Here is an 18,480-nt window from a genome sequence, read left to right on the forward strand (position 1 = left end):
GGGGGGGGTCATTGGAGGGGCAGAGGGGGGGGGTCATTGGAGGGGCAGAGGGGGGGGGTCATTGGAGGGGCAGAGGGGGGGGTCATTGGAGGGGCAGAGGGGGGGTCATTGGAGGGGCAGAGGGGGGGTCATTGGAGGGGCAGAGGGGGGGTCATTGGAGGGGCAGAGGGGGGGTCATCAGAGGGGGGGGTCATTGGAGGGGCAGAGGGGGGGGTCATTGGAGGGGCAGAGGGGGGGTCATTGGAGGGGCAGAGGGGGGGTCATTGGAGGGGCAGAGGGGGGGTCATTGGAGGTGCAGAGGGGGGTCATTGGAGGTTCAGAGGGGGGGGTCATTGGAGGTTCAGAGGGGGGGGTCATTGGAGGTTCAGAGGGGGGGTCATTGGAGGTTCAGAGGGGGGGTCATTGGAGGTGCAGAGGGGGGGTCATTGGAGGGGCAGAGGGGGGGTCATCAGAGGGGGGGGTCATTGGAGGGGCAGAGGGGGGGTCATTGGAGGGGCAGAGGGGGGGTCATTGGAGGGGCAGAGGGGGGGGTCATTGGAGGGGCAGAGGGGGGTCATTGGAGGGGCAGAGGGGGGGTCATTGGAGGGGCAGAGGGGGGGTCATTGGAGGGGCAGAGGGGGGGGTCATTGGAGGGGCTGAGGGGGGGGTCATTGGAGGGGCAGAGGGGGGGGTCATTGGAGGGGCAGAGGGGGGGGTCATTGGAGGGGCAGAGGGGGGGGTCATTGGAGGGGCAGAGGGGGGGGTCATTGGAGGGGCAGAGGGGGGGGTCATTGGAGGGGCAGAGGGGGGGGTCATTGGAGGTGCAGAGGGGGGGGTCATTGGAGGTGCAGAGGGGGGGTGGGATGTGTGTTTGATGTGGAGGGGGAGTATTGTGTGTTTGATGTGGAGGGGGGGTATTGTGTGTTTGATGTGGAGGGGGAGAGATGGGGGTATGAGATAGATGGGGAGTATCGCAAAGTTTGATAGTAAGGGGTTGCTTGGGGAGATATGAGGATGATGATGATTTTACCTGTGCGGCCCAAATTTTTTTTCCTTGGAGCAGTTCGGCCCTTCTTGCTTAACGAGTTGTGGAGGCCTGGGATAGAGTATCTTTTGTCTAAATTTAGCATAGGTTGAACTTGATGGATGTGTGGGTCTTTTCAACCTCATCTACTATGTAATCCTTTCAAATTCGCTACTTCACCTAAGAGTCCCTCGGGTATAGGTAGCCATGTGGATGTTTGAATCACTGCTTTTTGTTTGAACCTTTTGGGGTTCCTTAGCACTGCTCTGGAAGAATCCTGAACGCTGTCAGCCCAAGGACGTTCCGACCTGCGGGGAATGAGGGCCATTGCTTTCCAGGGTGTTCCATATTTGGGTGTTGAGGCCTTAGTTGCTATGCCAGCCTCATTTGCATGTTCCATGTTGCCACTTTAGCCGGGTATTATGCTCAAGCTTTCATAGTATGGTTAAACCTACAGCTACAAATGCCACTAGACCTCTTCTCAAACGCCCGCTGCCACCTTCCCACCGCTTATTTTTAAAATTGTATGTGTTTCCATTTTTATAGATCGAGCACTGCAACAAGTAGAAATGTTACTACTGCTACAAAATCATCGACGAGCTCTTACACCTCCACATCCCCCTCTTCTACCATCACAAACGGGGACAGCAGCAGCAGCAGCGGCAGCACCTCCTACGGGCTGAACAACAGCTCCAGCACAGGCAAAGGGTAACAGTGAGCTTGCATTGAACGATTACCCCACACTGACACCCCAAAAATCCAGCAAAAGAGGCCCAATGTCCTACATAGAAGAAATTGCATGTATATTTCTTTGAGCTTCCTCAACTGTAACTATGGGAATTGGTAACCATAAAAGAATGGAAGGCAGAGTGCCTTTCATAGCCAGAGGGCCCGACAAGGCGTGTGCACCTTTCATCGCCAGAGGGCCCGACAAGGCGTGTGTGCCTGGCCCACAGGGCAGTGAAGGGTTACGCAATCTGTTGCAGATATTTCACTCCTTCACAACCTGCTACAGTGTAACGGTTCCGCCTACACAAGTATACGTGGGAAAACATTGTTAATTTCAGCTTCTGGGATACTTGCCTGCCAAGGTGCCCACGATAACATCCCCCGCTAGGGTAAACAAACCTCTCCCGTGGCACGCACGCCAATGGGAAGTTAAAAGGTTGCCTGTCGCCGCATCCTGTTTGCCCGTGTGCTGCTGGAGATTTAAGAAGCTGGAAGTATCGGCAGCACCGAAGAAGGTAAGTATCTCGAAGCAGGTGGTCTGCGGAGCTGGAATTAACACGGTTGAACTCCCAAGACACCCTCCTGCTCCTGACCTATGCTGCAACAATAGGGGGTCGTTTACTTGGGATGCTCATTGAAACGTGACATCTCTCTGCGGTTTGGCGTAGGACTATTTTCGTGTAGATTTCACCTAATCTCCTTTTTTGTTTCCACTTCAGAGGTTACGGGTCCCCCTATAACTCGTACAATTACAAAGAGCCCCATTCTCAGAATCAGCCGGGTCTCTGCGGCCTCAGTAATCTTGGGAACACGTGTTTCATGAACTCTGCACTGCAGGTACGGCATGTAATGCTTCCGCGTGGGTCAATATAGTGGGTCAAATCCATATGGAATAAAACTGCCTGTCAACCCCTTCTGATTGCTTGGGTCAGTGAGTAGTAACTGGAGGTCCCGCCCCTTCCCCTTGCAGTGTTTGAGTAACACCCCACCTCTGACTGAGTACTTCCTGATGGATGAGTATGAGGCGGAGATTAACCGAGACAATCCGCTGGGAATGAAGGGGGAGATCGCGGAAGCCTATGCCGAGCTGATTCGCCAGATCTGGTCAGGGGCGCACTCTTACGTGGCCCCGCGGATGTTTAAAGTAAGTGGAAGCTTTAAAGGCGGAATTTATGATTTTTGACTAAAAAAAAAGAGCATTGACCCCCATTAATGAGCTGTGGGGACCCTGTGCTTCTTAAAATGCAGACCCTCCATAGGAGGTGCCAACATCTCGGCAAAGTTTAAAGCTCCCACGTCACGCGGGCCAATAGCAAGCTGAACCGGATGCCGTCACGGCTTCCTATTGACCCGCAGTGCGTGGGACTTTTGAAACGCCACCATGATGTGAACCCGGCAAGCAGAGCGGCTACCGGCACCTCCTACGGAGGTAAGAATTTCTGGAAGCGGGGTACCCGGGCGCTGATATGAATGGGGTTCAGCTCCGGAGACCCCCTGCTTCAAATCTGTTTAAATAAAAAAAGCCCGAGTGGATTGCCACTTTAATTACAACCAGCGTAGTCATGCGAACGGCTTCCAATTCCGATGGTTATGGTGCTTTATCTGCACGTTTAGATCATGTCATTGGGATGTAGCTGTCATGGGGAAAAAACAGCAGTCCACTGTACTCACCATAACAAATCAATCAATGTCTCTTCCCCGTAATGAAGTCCGGTCACTGCCGTCTTTAGCAACCTCGCCATTTTCTTTAAATGTTGTGGAGTCGAGTGGCTGATCTGCCTCGCCGGGCTGTTACAAAGGCCGCTTCCCTCGTCAGTGCAGGTTACCATGAAAGTGAGAACTTGGCAAAAAAGGAGAGAAATAAATAAGCCCAACATTATCTAAACCAGGGGTGTCCAACTCCAGTCCTCAAGGGCCACCAACAGGTCAGGTTTTAAGGATATCTACGAATGTGCCACCTGTGCTGAAGCAGGGATGTCCTTAACCTACCCTGTTGGTGGACCTGGAGTTGGACACTCCTGATCTAACAGTTTGTTCCGACATGGTGTTTTTGCTTTAAATATAATGATGAGCGTGTTCCTTAAAGTGAACCCCTGTCCTTTTCAGACACAGGTGGGCCGCTTTGCCCCCCAATTTTCCGGGTACCAGCAGCAGGACTCTCAGGAGCTCCTGGCGTTCCTCCTGGATGGTCTGCACGAGGATCTGAACCGAGTCAAGAAGAAGCCGTACTTGGAGCTCAAGGACGCCAACGGCAGGCGCGACTCGGTGAGACAATCGCAGCCCATCCGCACTGCAGCTCACCACGACTTGCTCTGAAATAATCTATTCAAAGAGCGTTGCGACCTAGTAACCCCTTTCAGTCCTGAGGCTCCTGTAACACATCGCTCTGCCCGTTTCATGTACACATTGCAACATGTCGCAGGGCCAGAACTGCAAGGGGTTTTGTCTGCTGTGCCCTGCGTAATGCAGCTGTTTAAACCTGTCGTGCACACGTCTTCACTTCCTCTCCTTCTTTTTCGTTTGTATTCGTGTGTCCTGAAAATGAAGGGTATATGCAAATACGTCATTCTTCCTGCCCCACGTAGGTCGTGGCCAAAGAAGCGTGGGACAATCACCTGCTGAGGAACAACTCCATCATCGTAGACATTTTCCACGGCCTTTTCAAGTCCACGCTGGTGTGCCCGGAATGTGCCAAGGTCTCTGTGACCTTTGACCCCTTTTGTTACCTGACCCTCCCCCTGCCCATGAAGAAAGACCGCACCATGGAGGTTTTCCTGGTCCGCGTTGAGCCGCAGTGCAGACCGACACAGGTAGAGAAAAGATTCTTGAGTTAATTAAAGTTATTGGTGATTAACTCGGACACTTTTAATGTTTAGTTAACCAGCCGCCTTGAAATGTCTTGTACGCAGTTGTCTTAATGATGCATAGGTCACAAATGTCTTACAACGTGCAGGACATTATAGTATTGCTGCGGGGGGAGGGGGGCTGATCTCCCACAGTCTCCGCAGGATCTAGGTAAATTCTGAGGACCTAATCTTACCCCCCAACATCATCCCGTTTTAAAGGATCCTATAACCAAAGGGAACTAATTGCTGTGACGTTCCATATGTCAAATGTACAATTGGTATACGAATCATACAAGCATAAGCATTGAAACATTTTTATTTCGTTCTTGTAAACGTAATGTCTGCATAGTGACCAATTTCTTAGGGGTATTTACCCAGTCTTCACCTAATCTCTCACGATTAGTACTGGTTGTAACTTATTCTATATGGACGGAGAGCCTCTGTGTAGTGTTTGATCACTGATGGCATATCTTGTTTAAAGATTGAGGTGGAATAAATGACCAGATTTTATCATTGGAATTAAGCAAACCCAGAGAGAAATGAAACTGACGACGAGAGGAACAGAAGTGCAAACTTTAGGTGGAATTGAATCCTAAGGATTTTTTTTATTGCAGTGATAAAGGGTGTTAAAAAGAAATAAACTTGGCTAACGAGTCCCGTGTTAATGGTTTGCGGTTTTCCTTTCTCACAGTACCGGGTGGTCGTCCCGAAGATGGGAGCCGTTTCTGACCTGAGTTCGGCGCTGTCAGCGCTCTCAGGAGTACCTGCTGAAAATGTAAGAACCGCTCGACCTTCTAGTTGGGGGCAAAGGGCAACTGTGATGCCTAACACCGCGCTTATAACCGCGCTTATAGTGCCGGCGACGCGACCGATGCCGTCGCCACCCGCGAAAGTTATAATTTAACTTTCAGCGTTGTCGCTAGCGATGGGGTCATTGGTTCAGAGACACACACGTGGCGACAGTCTGAAAAATCAAATTTACCGGCTTCCAAATTTTTGGTCGCCCCGTCGCGCTTACTTTAAGCACTCGCGACTGAGTCAATTGTTTTGAAGCGCCGTCGCCGGCACTATAAGCGCAGCCCAAGGAATGACAATATACACATCTCTTTGTTAACCGTGAGAAGCCGAAGAGCTTCAAGTGCCATGTCTTCAAACCGTTAACCCTTTGACTGCCACGGGGGCCTGAAACACCTTAAAGAGATTTACTTGAGGTCCCGTGTTGTCAGTCCCTTACACTTGGGTGGGATGGAGCCGGTTGGTCCCTGATTATGATTAGGTTTGTTTTTTAGATGGTGGTGACAGATGTTTATAACCATCGGTTTCACAAAATCTTCCAAATGGACGAAGCGCTGAGCCACATCATGGACAGGGACGATATTTTCGTGTAAGTAGTTTGAATGTGTCTGTGTGTGAACGTAGCTGCCCATTCCCTGCCTGTGTATAATAAGTTTGCAGTGTCGGTGCTGCTTTATCTGTGCGGCCATCACTACAGAGCATGCTTTGATTTGTCCTGGCTTTCCACTTCCTGTTGGGCAAAAGTAAAAAAGCAGATGAGCAGGAAGTGCAAACTTGTACTGTTTTTTATTTTATTGACGTGCTCAGGGATGGAATCTAGGTAGTGAAGCATGAAGCAGGGGTGCTCAACTCCAGTCCTCAACAGGTCTTTCAAGATATCCTTGCTTTAGCACAGTTTGCTCAATCAGAGGCTCATTCAAAAACTGATCCACCTGTGCTGCTGAAATGGGCTGATTGAGCCACCTGTACTGAAGCAGGGATATCCTGGAAAGCTGACCTGTTTGGGGACTCAAACTGCACACCCCTGTTTTTTTTAGAGAGAACTAGGACAAGAGGTCACGCTCTGAATCTGGAGGGTGGCATGCTCAAGGGAAATATGAGGAGGACTTTGTAGAAAGGGTGGTGGAGTCATGGAATAGTCTCCCAACAGAGGTGATGGGGGCTCGTGCAGTAATTGAAAGATACCTTGGCATAGACAGAAGGCTGAATCCTAAATATGAACGAAATGGAGTCTGAGGTTTTACTGCCGGTGGGAAAATGGGCGAGTCAAGTGGTTTTTATCTGCAGTCATATTCTGTTTCCATGTATAACCTTTTCTCTGTTTTTCTTGATCACCCCAATAAATGCAGGTGTCCTACCTATCTCCTGTTCTCGTTTGTACAACATCATCCAAAGCTTTCTCTCTCTCTTTGTTTGGCTTCCATCTCCCTAAATCCCCTTCTCTCCGGTGCAGCTATGAAGTCCGACCCCCGATTGGCGAGGATTCCGACTGGATCACGCTTCCCATCTGCTTCCGAGAGAGACGATTCCGGCAGTCCACCTCGGCTGGCACCGTCCTGTACGGGCAGCCCCTGCTGCTCTCCGTGCCGAAGCAAAACACCGCGCAACTGCTGTACAACATCGTGCTGGACAGAATTCAGTAAGTGGAGGCTGGATCCGACCGTAACAGCACATACCACACAACACAGTTCCCAGGTCACTGCATCCAAGCGGGGATTGTTCTGGAAAACCGCATGTGCGGCACTCTACACAAGAGGATCCCATAAAGTAACATGCTGAAGTTGTGTAACCTGGAATGCGTTTAGAAACGCAAACGCGTCGTACACATCTTTGCACTTCATTAATAATGGTCTTTATTTAATATGCTTTGCTGCTGCTTCCCCATGCTGGAAAACATTTGCGTCTACCTTGATTGAAGGTGATCTCTTCTCCAGCACTGAGAAGCAGCTTCACTCCTATTGAGTAAGAGCGGGGAAGGGCACGTTTTAGTTGTATAATGATGCAGAGTTTCTTTATTATCCTGCAATCCATCTTAAGTAGCCACAGAGATACTTCTCTTCGTTACATAGTTCCTGCGGCTAACTCGCTGTTATGTGAAGCGTTAATGTTTTGCCATTCCGAATACCACCTGTAAATAGTGTGGGGCAAACAAATCTGCATTTGCAAAGCTATTAACCACCTCTTAATCCTGTGACTATACATTGTAGTAAGAGCCAGTGCTAGGGATCCGTTTATTTTAATAGGAATACACATTGTTTTGCTTCCTAAAAAGAAACATTTGAATAAGAATTGTATTCTTTCTTCTCCAGGCGTTATGTGAAGTCCCCACTACCGGAGGAGTATTCCTGTTTAAATACAGACAGCGGGACATGTAACGGCTCTAATGGGATATATGAAGGTATATTGTGTAGTGTGTCTATATATCTGTTCTCCACTTTCCAGGGAGTCCCTGACTTTCCTAGCTGTCAGGCTAAATTGCAGGTTATACCTCTGATCTGACCCGGCAATCCCTGAACGTTCACACATGAACACGTTTCCATGTGAAGGGAGTATTGGTGCTTTATCCCAAAGTTTCCTGATACTCCCGGGGGGGCAGTCTTGACGTTATGACTATGCACGGACTGGAGACTGCACGGAAGCGATATTTCCCTGTGTGGAAAAATCACGGACTTCCAAATGGGAGGGTGGGGGGGGTATGGTTGGGCTATAACAGAAACTCCCATGATAACGATATCAATACATTTATTGCGATAAATATTTTAATTTTTATTTTTAAAGCCCGAAAATGTTTTAGTAAATCGAAAGTGTTCAAAATAAATTCCCAATCCCTTTCCTTGTCTGCACGTCGCCACCTTTTCTCACCTACGCTGCTCCTATCCCCCTCATCCCATCGCTCACCCTGGGATATTGTTAAAAATACATCAAATGTTTCATGTATTTGTAACATGTTCTAAACGAAAAGTGGGTGTTTTTTTTTTTAGGGAATATCTAAGGGTGAGAGGGGAGGGGAGCAGTGTCGGTTTGAAAATTAAGGGATTAACCCTTTTTGTTACGGTAGGGATTTGCATCCAACTTTCTTGCAATGTCCTGGTAGTGGAAGGTTTATAAAGGGCCAGAGGAGAAGGGTTAAGGGGTGAGAGGCGGAGAGGTTAAGGAGAAAGGGGAGGCGGCAGTTGTTGCGCACAGACACAGAGCTGTCAGGCTTCCCTCTCCCTCCCTGCAGTGAGAAGCGAGGAGGGAGTGAGAGAAGTGTCAGCCTGCAGCTCCGGTCACACACCGCAGCAAGTCCAAATCTGTTCCTACATCCTCACTCTGGCACCACGGTAATATCGCGATAACATCTCCCATATCCGTATACCGTGGGATGTTGTCATTATGATATCGGTATATCGCACATACCCTAGTGGGGGTTCTAGATCGATTTTCACATCTCACTTCAGGCACCAAACGGTGAAATTCACAGTGCAGCTGCTAACGCGAGTTCTAAAACTGGCTAACCTATGGTTGCCTGCACAGGGATGAGGTCGGTGGCTAAAGTTTCCGACTTTCTCTTCTTTCCTTGTGCCCCATCACAGATGAGGAGATGGATCACCAAGAGGAGGTGAAGGAGGAGGAGCAGGACGAATCCCACGAGGAGTCCAACGGGCGGTCAGAGGACAGCCTGGAGGACGAGAGCTCCGAGGGGGGGAGCAGCCCCTGCAACAAGATGCCAAAGAAAGCCCAGGACTGCCACAAGAGGCTGTTCACCTTCAGCTTGGTGAACTCGTACGCCACGTCGGACGTGGGCTCCATGCCCACCGAGGGCTCCTTCCTGAAACTCAAATGTAAGCTGCGCTCGGAGGGGTGGAGGGACTTTGTTGGTTTCCTGTTTCAGGGTACACCGTCTCAGGCAGCTTTAAATGCTTATTCGCTACCTCCCCCATGTCAGAATGAGACGTGTCTTTGAACAATGTTGCACCCTACTTCTGTATCCCCCTGTCTTTGGAAGTGGTCTGGTCGGTGGGGTTTGCATTGTAATTGCCAATATTTGGAGATTTCTTTATCCACCCTCCTGTCATTATCTCCACCTCCCTCATTGTTAATGAATACATGGGGACCATGTTGGACAGTCATTGGGTCACTCTGGTCCTAAGTGGGACTGCACCTGTAATATAACCCACGTTTGTCCCGAGTGACACAGACTCGTCCTTGTCTCGCGCAGCTTATTCCACCGTCGCAATTGACTGGGACTCGGAGACGAAAAAACTGTGTTACGACGATCAGGAGGCAGAGGTGAGAACCGGAGCTTGTGCTTCCCGAATCCACTCCGTAGCTAGAAACTCCTCTTGGCCTCTTCACTGCCAGAGGGTTCTGGAGATATTTGCTAACGTTCTGTGGTCGGAGGCGGAGTTGTATGAAGATACTCTGCCTCGTCATACTGTGCACCATCTCTGGTCAGTGGGTGTGGGAATTTTCTGTGAAACTATTCCTGAAATCGGTGAATATTAGGAACAGATTATTAAGGCCATCTCCCAATCCTGGCGTTCTGCAATATGGTCCCGGAAATGAGCTGGGTGCAGCTGGCAGTGTGAGGTCTGTGTGCTGCCAGTTGGTGGCGCTCATGCATTAGTGCAGAGCCTTTGAACGTCGGGGCACGTTTGAGCAGAGCAGCCGGAGTTTCTCACAGACTAGTGTACAATATACAGAGCTCACAAGTTTCTTACTGAAGTATATTGACAAACCGTGCACTTGGATGCTTGGAAAGCTCTGTACACTATAATCTAACTCCAGTCCTCAAGGGCCACCAACAGGTCAGGTTTTAAGGCTATCCCGGCTTCACCACATGTGGCCAGTCAACAACTCCACCACCTGTGCTGAAGCAGGGATTTTCTTAAAACCTGACTTGTTGGTGGCCCTTGAGGACTGGCGTTGGCCACCTCTGCTCTACATAATCACAACCTACAACGAATATTCACTTCTCCATGGAAGGACCGTCTGCTAGAATTCTGTCATTAGTGGCACTGTCCGACTCCTAAATGTGACACTTCCCGCTACACATGCCATGTTTGCTTAAAACGATCTGTTTCCTTCGCCTCCATGTCTTACTGGGGCGGCTTGTTTTTGGTTTTTAAGGCTTTCGAAAAACACGAATCGATGATGCAGAACAAGAAAATCACCGTGGCCCTCACCGACTGTATACAGCTGTTTACCAAGACAGAAACTCTGGGGGAGCATGACCCCTGGTACGAAAAATCACACCCCTTATTTATAGGGACACACATTTAACCCTTTCACTTTGAGGGGCCAGCAAGCAACTTATTAATACAAGATTTTGCATAGTGCCTCAAGAAATTGGAACGGTTCAGTTCCACAAAATGCACTGCCAGTTCCCAACACCAATATACTAAATATCAGCTTGTTTTTTGTAAGTAGCAGTCACTTTTCCTGCAACAGTATATAGCGTCTGTGTGTTTTATTGTTTGGCACAAGCACAGACCATTTAAAGGTGCGGTTCCACTGACTCTTTGTTTTCCTCTCTCTCTCTCTCTTGGGAGTGATGGAGCAGGGGGGTCTCCGGAGCTGAGCAGTGTTAATTTCAGCTCTGGAGACCCCCTGCTTCCTGAGCTAGTTGCCTCCGGTGCTACCATCCCCCTTCTGGGTAAAACAAAATGGATTTGTATATCTCCCGCGACACCTGGTCCAATGCTTCCTACGGGGCCGCATGTCACGGGAGATTGGAGATCCAGGATGTACCGGGAACACCTACGGGAGGTATCGCGGGAAGCAGGGGGACTCTGAAGCGCAAATGAACGCTTCCCACCTCTGCTGGAAGGGGGGGACATAGACATGGAGTGCTCCTTCATGGGCCCCTATGAGGATAGGGACTGCTGTACAATGCATTAACATTACTATACATTATACTGGATAGGGGGTCATACTGGGTTGACGGCAGAATGAGTGCTGCTGTAAGGTGTCCATCTCTCTGGTGACTCTGTCCCCTTTCACAGGTACTGCCCCAACTGCAGGAAGCATCAGCGGGCCACCAAGAAGTTTGACCTGTGGTCCCTACCCAAAATCTTGGTGGTGCATTTAAAACGCTTCTCGTACAATCGCTTCTGGAGGGACAAGCTCGACGCCGTGGTGGAATTTCCCATCAGGTAAAGCGAAGCCGCGCGTTGCAGGCCCCGGGAAGGGGCTACATTATTAGAGGAGCAACAATTTTATTACCTTGCTGGAGGTGCTTGTACGTGGCGAGGCCACAGCGGGGGCGCTTGCACTGAAAAAACCCTGTCTGTGTGTTAGATAAAGAGTTGCCGTTGGCCTTAATCACCCTTTTATGCCCTTGGCATTTCTGTGACAGTAGCGTGGGCCGTAACCCACAATAAACTATTCGTGAATCTTTGTTTATACATAAGCCAATTTCACCAGAACTTCCTTGTTTGATTTTATTACCTTTTTATAATCGCTCCTAAAACACACCGAGCAACAGCGTGACTTCCCTGCCTTTCTGGTGATAACTGGTTCACCTATTCATGATGACTCAGTGTTTTTACTCCGTAACAGTAATCTCCTTGTTTATAAAACCGATTAATGTAAAACTCCTGGAAATTAGCTCATTTTTATGAGCTACTATTGTGTTCCAGGTGTAGACCTACTTAGTATTACTATACTGCTGCTGGGGGGGCGGGGTTAGAAACGCAACTGTCTGACAACTTTGAATAAGAACTGGAACGCAATGCTTTGCAAACAGCGTAGAGCTGACTCGGCGACACATTGTATGTTTTGCAAACACAGGACATCTGTATGTGAGCCGTAAAGTGATTTCACGGGTTAGTGACGCACGGTCGCACACTATAACGCCCACCCTTCCATACACTCACTAGAACACCCACCCTTCCCTGCACTCACAGCTTTTTCCCTTTGGGACCATGATGAAACCCCCTCTTCTGTCACATTTGCTGACGTGAGTTCCAAAGCAGCATTGCAAGCCCCCCCTGTTAATGTAGGGATTAGCTTCTTTGTTGCCAAACATCACTTTGCACGTGTATGTTGGTTAAGCGCCTCTTGGCAAAGAGATAAAAGGATTAGAGTTTTGGAAGCACATTCAGAACGGTGAATGCCCCTATTATTATACAGTTACATAGTAGATGAGGATGAAACACGCATGTCCATGGAGATGCGCATCCTATATGCGTACTTACAGTATATTGATCCAGAGGAAGACGAACAAAAACCCGAGTGACACATTATCCAATGGTGTCTCACAAGGGGAAAATTAAATTCCTTCCTGACTCCAATATTGGCGATCGGATTCCTCTCTAAATCAGCATCCTTCCCATGTTTACTTATTTGGTATATCCCTGTATACCTTTCCTTTCTATAAAGATGTCCGACTTGTGCATGTCTTGTGTGGTGAGCTGCCGGGTGGGGTGATGCAGGGTGGTGAGCTGCCGGGTGGGGTGGTGCAGGGTGGTGAGCTGCCGGGTGGGGTGGTGCAGGGTGGGGTGATGCCGGGTGGTGAGCTGCCGGGTGGGGTGGTGCAGGGTGGTGAGCTGCCGGGTGGGGTGGTGCAGGGTGGGGTGATGCCGGGTGGTGAGCTGCCGGGTGGGGTGATGCAGGGTAGGGTGGTGAGCTGCCGGGTGGGGTGGTGCAGGGTGGTGAGCTGCCGGGTGGGGTGGTGCAGGGTGGTGAGCTGCCGGGTGGGGTGGTGCAGGGTGGTGAGCTGCCGGGTGGGGTGGTGCAGGGTGGTGAGCTGCAGGGTGGTGAGCTGCCGGGTGGGGTGGTGAGCTGCCGGGTGGGGTGGTGAGCTGCCGGGTGGGGTGGTGCAGGGTGGTGAGCTGCAGGGTGGTGAGCTGCCGGGTGGGGTGGTGCAGGGTGGTGAGCTGCCGGGTGGGGTGGTGCAGGGTGGTGAGCTGCCGGGTGGGGTGGTGCAGGGTGGTGAGCTGCCGGGTGGGGTGGTGCAGGGTGGTGAGCTGCCGGGTGGGGTGGTGCAGGGTGGTGAGCTGCCGGGTGGGGTGGTGCAGGGTGGTGAGCTGCCGGGTGGGGTGATGCAGGGTGGTGAGCTGCCGGGTGGGGTGGTGAGCTGCCGGGTGGGGTGGTGAGCTGCCGGGTGGGGTGGTGCAGGGTGGTGAGCTGCCGGGTGGGGTGGTGCAGGGTGGTGAGCTGCCGGGTGGGGTGGTGCAGGGTGGTGAGCTGCCGGGTGGGGTGGTGCAGGGTGGTGAGCTGCCGGGTGGGGTGGTGCAGGGTGGTGAGCTGCCGGGTGGGGTGGTGCAGGGTGGTGAGCTGCCGGGTGGGGTGGTGCAGGGTGGTGAGCTGCCGGGTGGGGTGGTGCAGGGTGGTGAGCTGCCGGGTGGGGTGGTGCAGGGTGGTGAGCTGCCGGGTGTTTTTCTTTCAGGGACCTGAAAATGTCAGAGTTCGTTTGTGACCCAACTGCAGATCCGTACGTCTACGACCTCGTCGCTGTTTCAAACCACTATGGAGGGATGGGAGGAGGACATTGTAAGTAATAACATTACAGAAATGCATATACCTTTATACGGCATTTAGTCCTGGATTCAACCCCTTCACTGCTGTATCAGGAACCTCCTGTTACAGGATTAAACCGCTGATCTGCTTGTGATCTTTATGCATATTAACTATACTGGATATTATGTACGGTCGTAAATACAGATCCTGCCGTGCGTGGCCTTGTGCCCCAGAGGCTGACGTGTTTATTTCACCCCACAGATACAGCATACGCAAAGAACACAATTAACGGGAAGTGGCACTATTTTGATGACAGCAGCGTCTCCATAGCCTCTGAAGATCAGATTGTGGTAATATTATTATCATATTTTTAGAACACGCCAACCTATTCCACAGCGCAGTACAATAGCTCTCCTACCCCCTCCCCAGTGCAGAGGGAGCGAAGATGTTGCTGATGTTGCTGATGTGGGTTATAGCTTCTTCACGCATGTGTGATGTGCCGCCCTTGAAGTATATCATGATGTGCCTGCCACTGCTCTAGAGGATGTGGAGTAGTGGTTAAGGTGCTGGACTTGCATGCGCAGGATGTGGTTTAGTACCCGGTGATCGCAGCCTTTGTTTTCAAACAGGATTCTGGTTGGCAGCTGATCTGCAAACGGTGCAGATATTAATAAACTTGCCTCACTTCTACATTCTCATGCCTTTTATGTAATCACACATACAAATGTAGTTTTCTAAAGGGACATTTCATGACTAACTTCAGCTAAACCGTCTGACATGATGGCTACTGAAACGTTTCACAGCGGTTAAACTTGTCCTGATAACAAAGGTCATGTCTGCAGAAAGGTTTTCCCAAATTAAATGGCGTAACCCAGGGGTCCTCGACTCGTCCTCAAGAACCCCAAACAGGTCAGGTTTTCAGGCTATCCCTGCTTCAGTCGAAGACTGCACCGCCTGTGCTGAAGCAGAGATATCCTGAAAACCTGGGGGCGGGGGGTGTTGTGAGGACAGGAGTTGAGAACCCCTGGCATAACGGAAACATGTCCCCTCCACATTTCCTGCACACCCTTTGACCCGAGTGCTTTCTCCATCCCCTGATTACATTGCATGTCTGTGCAAACTCATTCAACAGATTGTCTTTTTTGGGTAATGCTCTTTTTTTCCCCCCCTAGACTAAAGCGGCCTATGTCCTGTTCTACCAGCTCCGAGACAGCGATATCTGTAAAGCCCCGTCGCCCTCGGCGTCCCTCAGCACACCCTCTGCCACGGAAGACTTGGAGGAGAAGGAAAGGGGGCAAGACTGTGACTCTATGGACACCAACTAGTGACCTGGCCGCGGGCAGCTGTGAAACTCTGGTGCTGCTACGGACACCGAAACACTTTCAAGTGATGTCTGGAACACCTTGATTTTGCTGTCTTTCTGCTTGGAGATGTACAATGCTGCCCCCTGAGACCCGAGAGGTGGTCCCACGTCAGCCTGGAACAGCAGAGAAAACGAAATTACTCTGGATTATTCTTTTCTGGAAGAGCGAGCGAGGGGTGGGGGGGAGGGGAGGGAGAATTTATAAAATATTTAATCCATGCAATACTCATTGCAGAGAAAACCATTGGCGTTTCTGGAATGTTTAACCCCTCAATGGGAGGATCAAAAGAAAGGGTTATATAGAGAAATGTACAGTATAAGAGGTATTGGTAAGAATAGGTTTGGTGAACCCTGTTTTGTGCTTGTCAAGGAGTATTTAATCCCCGGCTTTAAACACACTTTTTTTTCCTTTTTTTTTGCTCTCACCCCCCCTCCCCTGTTTAATTTGAACTAAAACACCAGCAGCCTTTGAAAAAGTATATTTTTTAATACAAAGTACTGTAGCACTTGATAAGAACTTTATCCCAGCTCGATCCGTGGAGGTCGGTGCTTCTCAGTCCTCTCCTGGGATGACCACTCTGACTGGCCCATGGATTCAGAGTAACGTGTGCGAGGCAGGCGGCACAACTTTGCAAAGACCATTAAAAGAGTAAATTAAAATGCATCTGTGTAGGAAGCAGGGCTTTTGCCTTTTTTTTTTTTGTGGGGGGTGGGCTGGGAGTTTATATTTATTGCTCTTCATTTCTTCATTTTAACAGGACAGTTTTCAAGTGTTTAAGGCACCACACCGCGTGTGTAACAGGAAGATCTGGTTTGCTGCCTTTAATGTGGATGCTCTGCGTGATTGCTATCGCTTTGTATTAATAAGTTAACAGATACACTGCCACCTAGCACAGCAATGCATTGCAAAGCAAAATGCGTTATTGGCCTCTGGAAATGACGGGGTTAAATTGTCACATTCAAAGCACCCTAGTAATAGTTACACAGAATATGGAGGCATTTCTCTCATTGCTATGAGTTCACATGTATGTGGTGCATCTGCAGCAGTGAAACTGTTAATGCAGAGATCAACGCCAGTCCTCAAGTCTTTGACTGAGCTACCTGTGCTGAAGCAGGGATATCCGTAAAACCTGACCTGTTGGGGGGGTGGTCTTGAGAACTAGAGTATCCCTGCATTAAGGGGAATCCTAAAAAGGCCAGATATTGTAATCTCCCCTCCCGGGTCCCACAGTATACAATGGGTTTCAGACACGCATCTTCTTCCCTGTCTACCTATCATGGCTGCACAGAATGAGTTATTCCAGTGCTGCAGGGATGGAAGAATATGTAATGGGTCTTACGAGATCCATTGCAGGGCGACTCGCCCTAGTTGTGCTGTGTTTAACCCTGGAACTGCCATTAATGTCTTCACCTCTGGTAGCAGGTGCCGTTAAACACTTGTTACCTGAGGGGTGTGTAACACGCTGCTTTGCAATATCTCTCTGGCAGAAATAGCGCTAATAAGCAAGCCATTCTTTATGCAACGACAGGATCCAATCCTGGCCTTTAAGGGATGTCGTCTTTTTTTCTGCCCCTTTCTGATCATACCCAGTAATGTTGCATCATTACTGCCGTGCCAGGGGCAACGCTGCGTCTGTCTCTTCCAAATTGAGAGGTGCACAACACTTGGTGTCTAGTTGTGTATTGCACGCGTGCTGAACACTGGTGTTTGGTAAGCCTACGTGTCTTGTGCGGTTCAGCCACAATTCATCAAGCATCGCAACTTGCTTTAAAACACAGATCCTCCAACCGTGGAAGATGCTAACCCGTGAGCAGCACCGGTGTCTCCGGATGAGTGGGTGAGCACATGGTGCTGGGTGTCAAAGGGTTTTGCCTCATTTTGAGTCATGTAAAAGCACACATGTAAGAGACGGAGGCTTACCGACATCTGGGGTGTTTAGCAGAGTGTGGGGGATGGAGGAGCTTCTAATAAACCAGGCGTAATGGCTTTAATCAGTCGCCATAAACCAGAGCATCCTCTGTTTTGGGAAGTACTACATACTAACAACATGCCTTCACAGGCCAGGCCCCGGCAGTGGCTGCTTTCATTGCAGTCTGCTTGCTCAAACACATTGTTTCTCTCCCTCTGCGTTGTGAGCATTCAGACATACTTCTCCTTGAGTCTTTGCCTCTTATTCCTGTTTTCTCTAATCTCGTCCTCGCTGTATAAAGGATTTAGTGTTTCAGATTGGCGTCGATTCCCAAAGAGGAGCGAGTTTGGTGCCTACAATATATTTTCTCTATGGTACATTGAATATATCATGCGATCACTACTGAGGGATTGGCTGAGTGGCTGTCTCTTGTCCACAGTGGGACATAATGATGGCTGCTACTGCAGGAGTCAGATAACCAGATTATAGGGCCACGCGGGAACCACATGCATGCAATACTGGCAAAGAAAGTGTTAATACACACTGGAGATAAATGTTAACCTATACAGCAATGTAATCGCAGCTGCTACCACTTTGCGAAGGCCATTGCAGGCCCCTCTGGCAGCTAAGGGGTTAATTTGCTCTTACCCCTCTCCTCTTCAATCTGAACAACTGCTGCGATGCCGTTACCCTGGTGGATTACACGGGTTTGTTTTGTGATGAGTAACCCTGGACCCGCGCACACGGTGGTGTTCTGATCTATTTCGCACAACCCTGCACCAGTTTCAATGTATTTCTGGTTTCTTAAGGTGGACACGGTCGCTTTTCATTTTAAGTGAGAGGGAAAAAAATAAAATCTTAGACTGGGATTTTAAGATCTGGTGTCCTAGAAACATTGAACTATTATTTTTCTGTTTATGACTTCGCTGCCAGAGAGGCACACATGCAGCGGCCGCCAGAGAGGCACACGCAGCATATATATATATATATATATATATATATATATAATCCCACTTGTGCTCTAGCCCCTTTATAACACCAAAACACACAGGCTGCAATCATTGGATCCGATGTAATGTTTCACATGTAGCTTTTAACATGAGGGAAGCGCATAAATCAGTATTTATTCACAATGCCATGTTCTTTTTGGGAGTGCGGCACAAGCACTACCTGCAGCTTTAAGCACGGTAAGAATCCGATAATGCTGTGTTTAAGGTGGAAGATGGGATTGTGTCCTCTGGAAGATTTAGCTGGGGATGTGTGTTCCAGGGGGGGAGAGGGTCATGGTGTGTATTGTATTGTATAACCTGAGACCTGTTTTTAAACCTGGCACTTTGCGAGCGTCTGGCTTTATTATATAATTAGAAATAAATGGGTTTGGCACCTGAA

At 49.6% G+C, this 18,480-nt stretch overlaps 1 protein-coding gene across 1 annotated transcript in view; it reads left to right on the plus strand.

Annotated features, from left to right (window-relative positions):
- Positions 1-18,480, plus strand: part of USP4 (ubiquitin specific peptidase 4) — a 32,517-nt gene extending 14,037 nt beyond the window's left edge. The window contains exons 7-22 of the mRNA XM_075574066.1: positions 1,550-1,711; positions 2,452-2,569; positions 2,703-2,876; positions 3,839-3,997; positions 4,318-4,542; positions 5,270-5,353; positions 5,868-5,962; positions 6,827-7,012; positions 7,683-7,771; positions 8,949-9,197; positions 9,575-9,645; positions 10,486-10,595; positions 11,361-11,510; positions 13,748-13,851; positions 14,080-14,168; positions 14,991-18,480. Coding sequence (XP_075430181.1) covers positions 1,550-1,711; positions 2,452-2,569; positions 2,703-2,876; positions 3,839-3,997; positions 4,318-4,542; positions 5,270-5,353; positions 5,868-5,962; positions 6,827-7,012; positions 7,683-7,771; positions 8,949-9,197; positions 9,575-9,645; positions 10,486-10,595; positions 11,361-11,510; positions 13,748-13,851; positions 14,080-14,168; positions 14,991-15,143 — 2,218 coding nt within the window. The 3' untranslated portion in view covers positions 15,144-18,480. The remainder of the gene's footprint in view (positions 1-1,549; positions 1,712-2,451; positions 2,570-2,702; positions 2,877-3,838; positions 3,998-4,317; positions 4,543-5,269; positions 5,354-5,867; positions 5,963-6,826; positions 7,013-7,682; positions 7,772-8,948; positions 9,198-9,574; positions 9,646-10,485; positions 10,596-11,360; positions 11,511-13,747; positions 13,852-14,079; positions 14,169-14,990) is intronic.

Source organism: Ascaphus truei, chromosome 17 (genome assembly GCF_040206685.1).
Source record: "Ascaphus truei isolate aAscTru1 chromosome 17, aAscTru1.hap1, whole genome shotgun sequence".
NCBI classification, from domain to species: domain Eukaryota; kingdom Metazoa; phylum Chordata; class Amphibia; order Anura; family Ascaphidae; genus Ascaphus; species Ascaphus truei.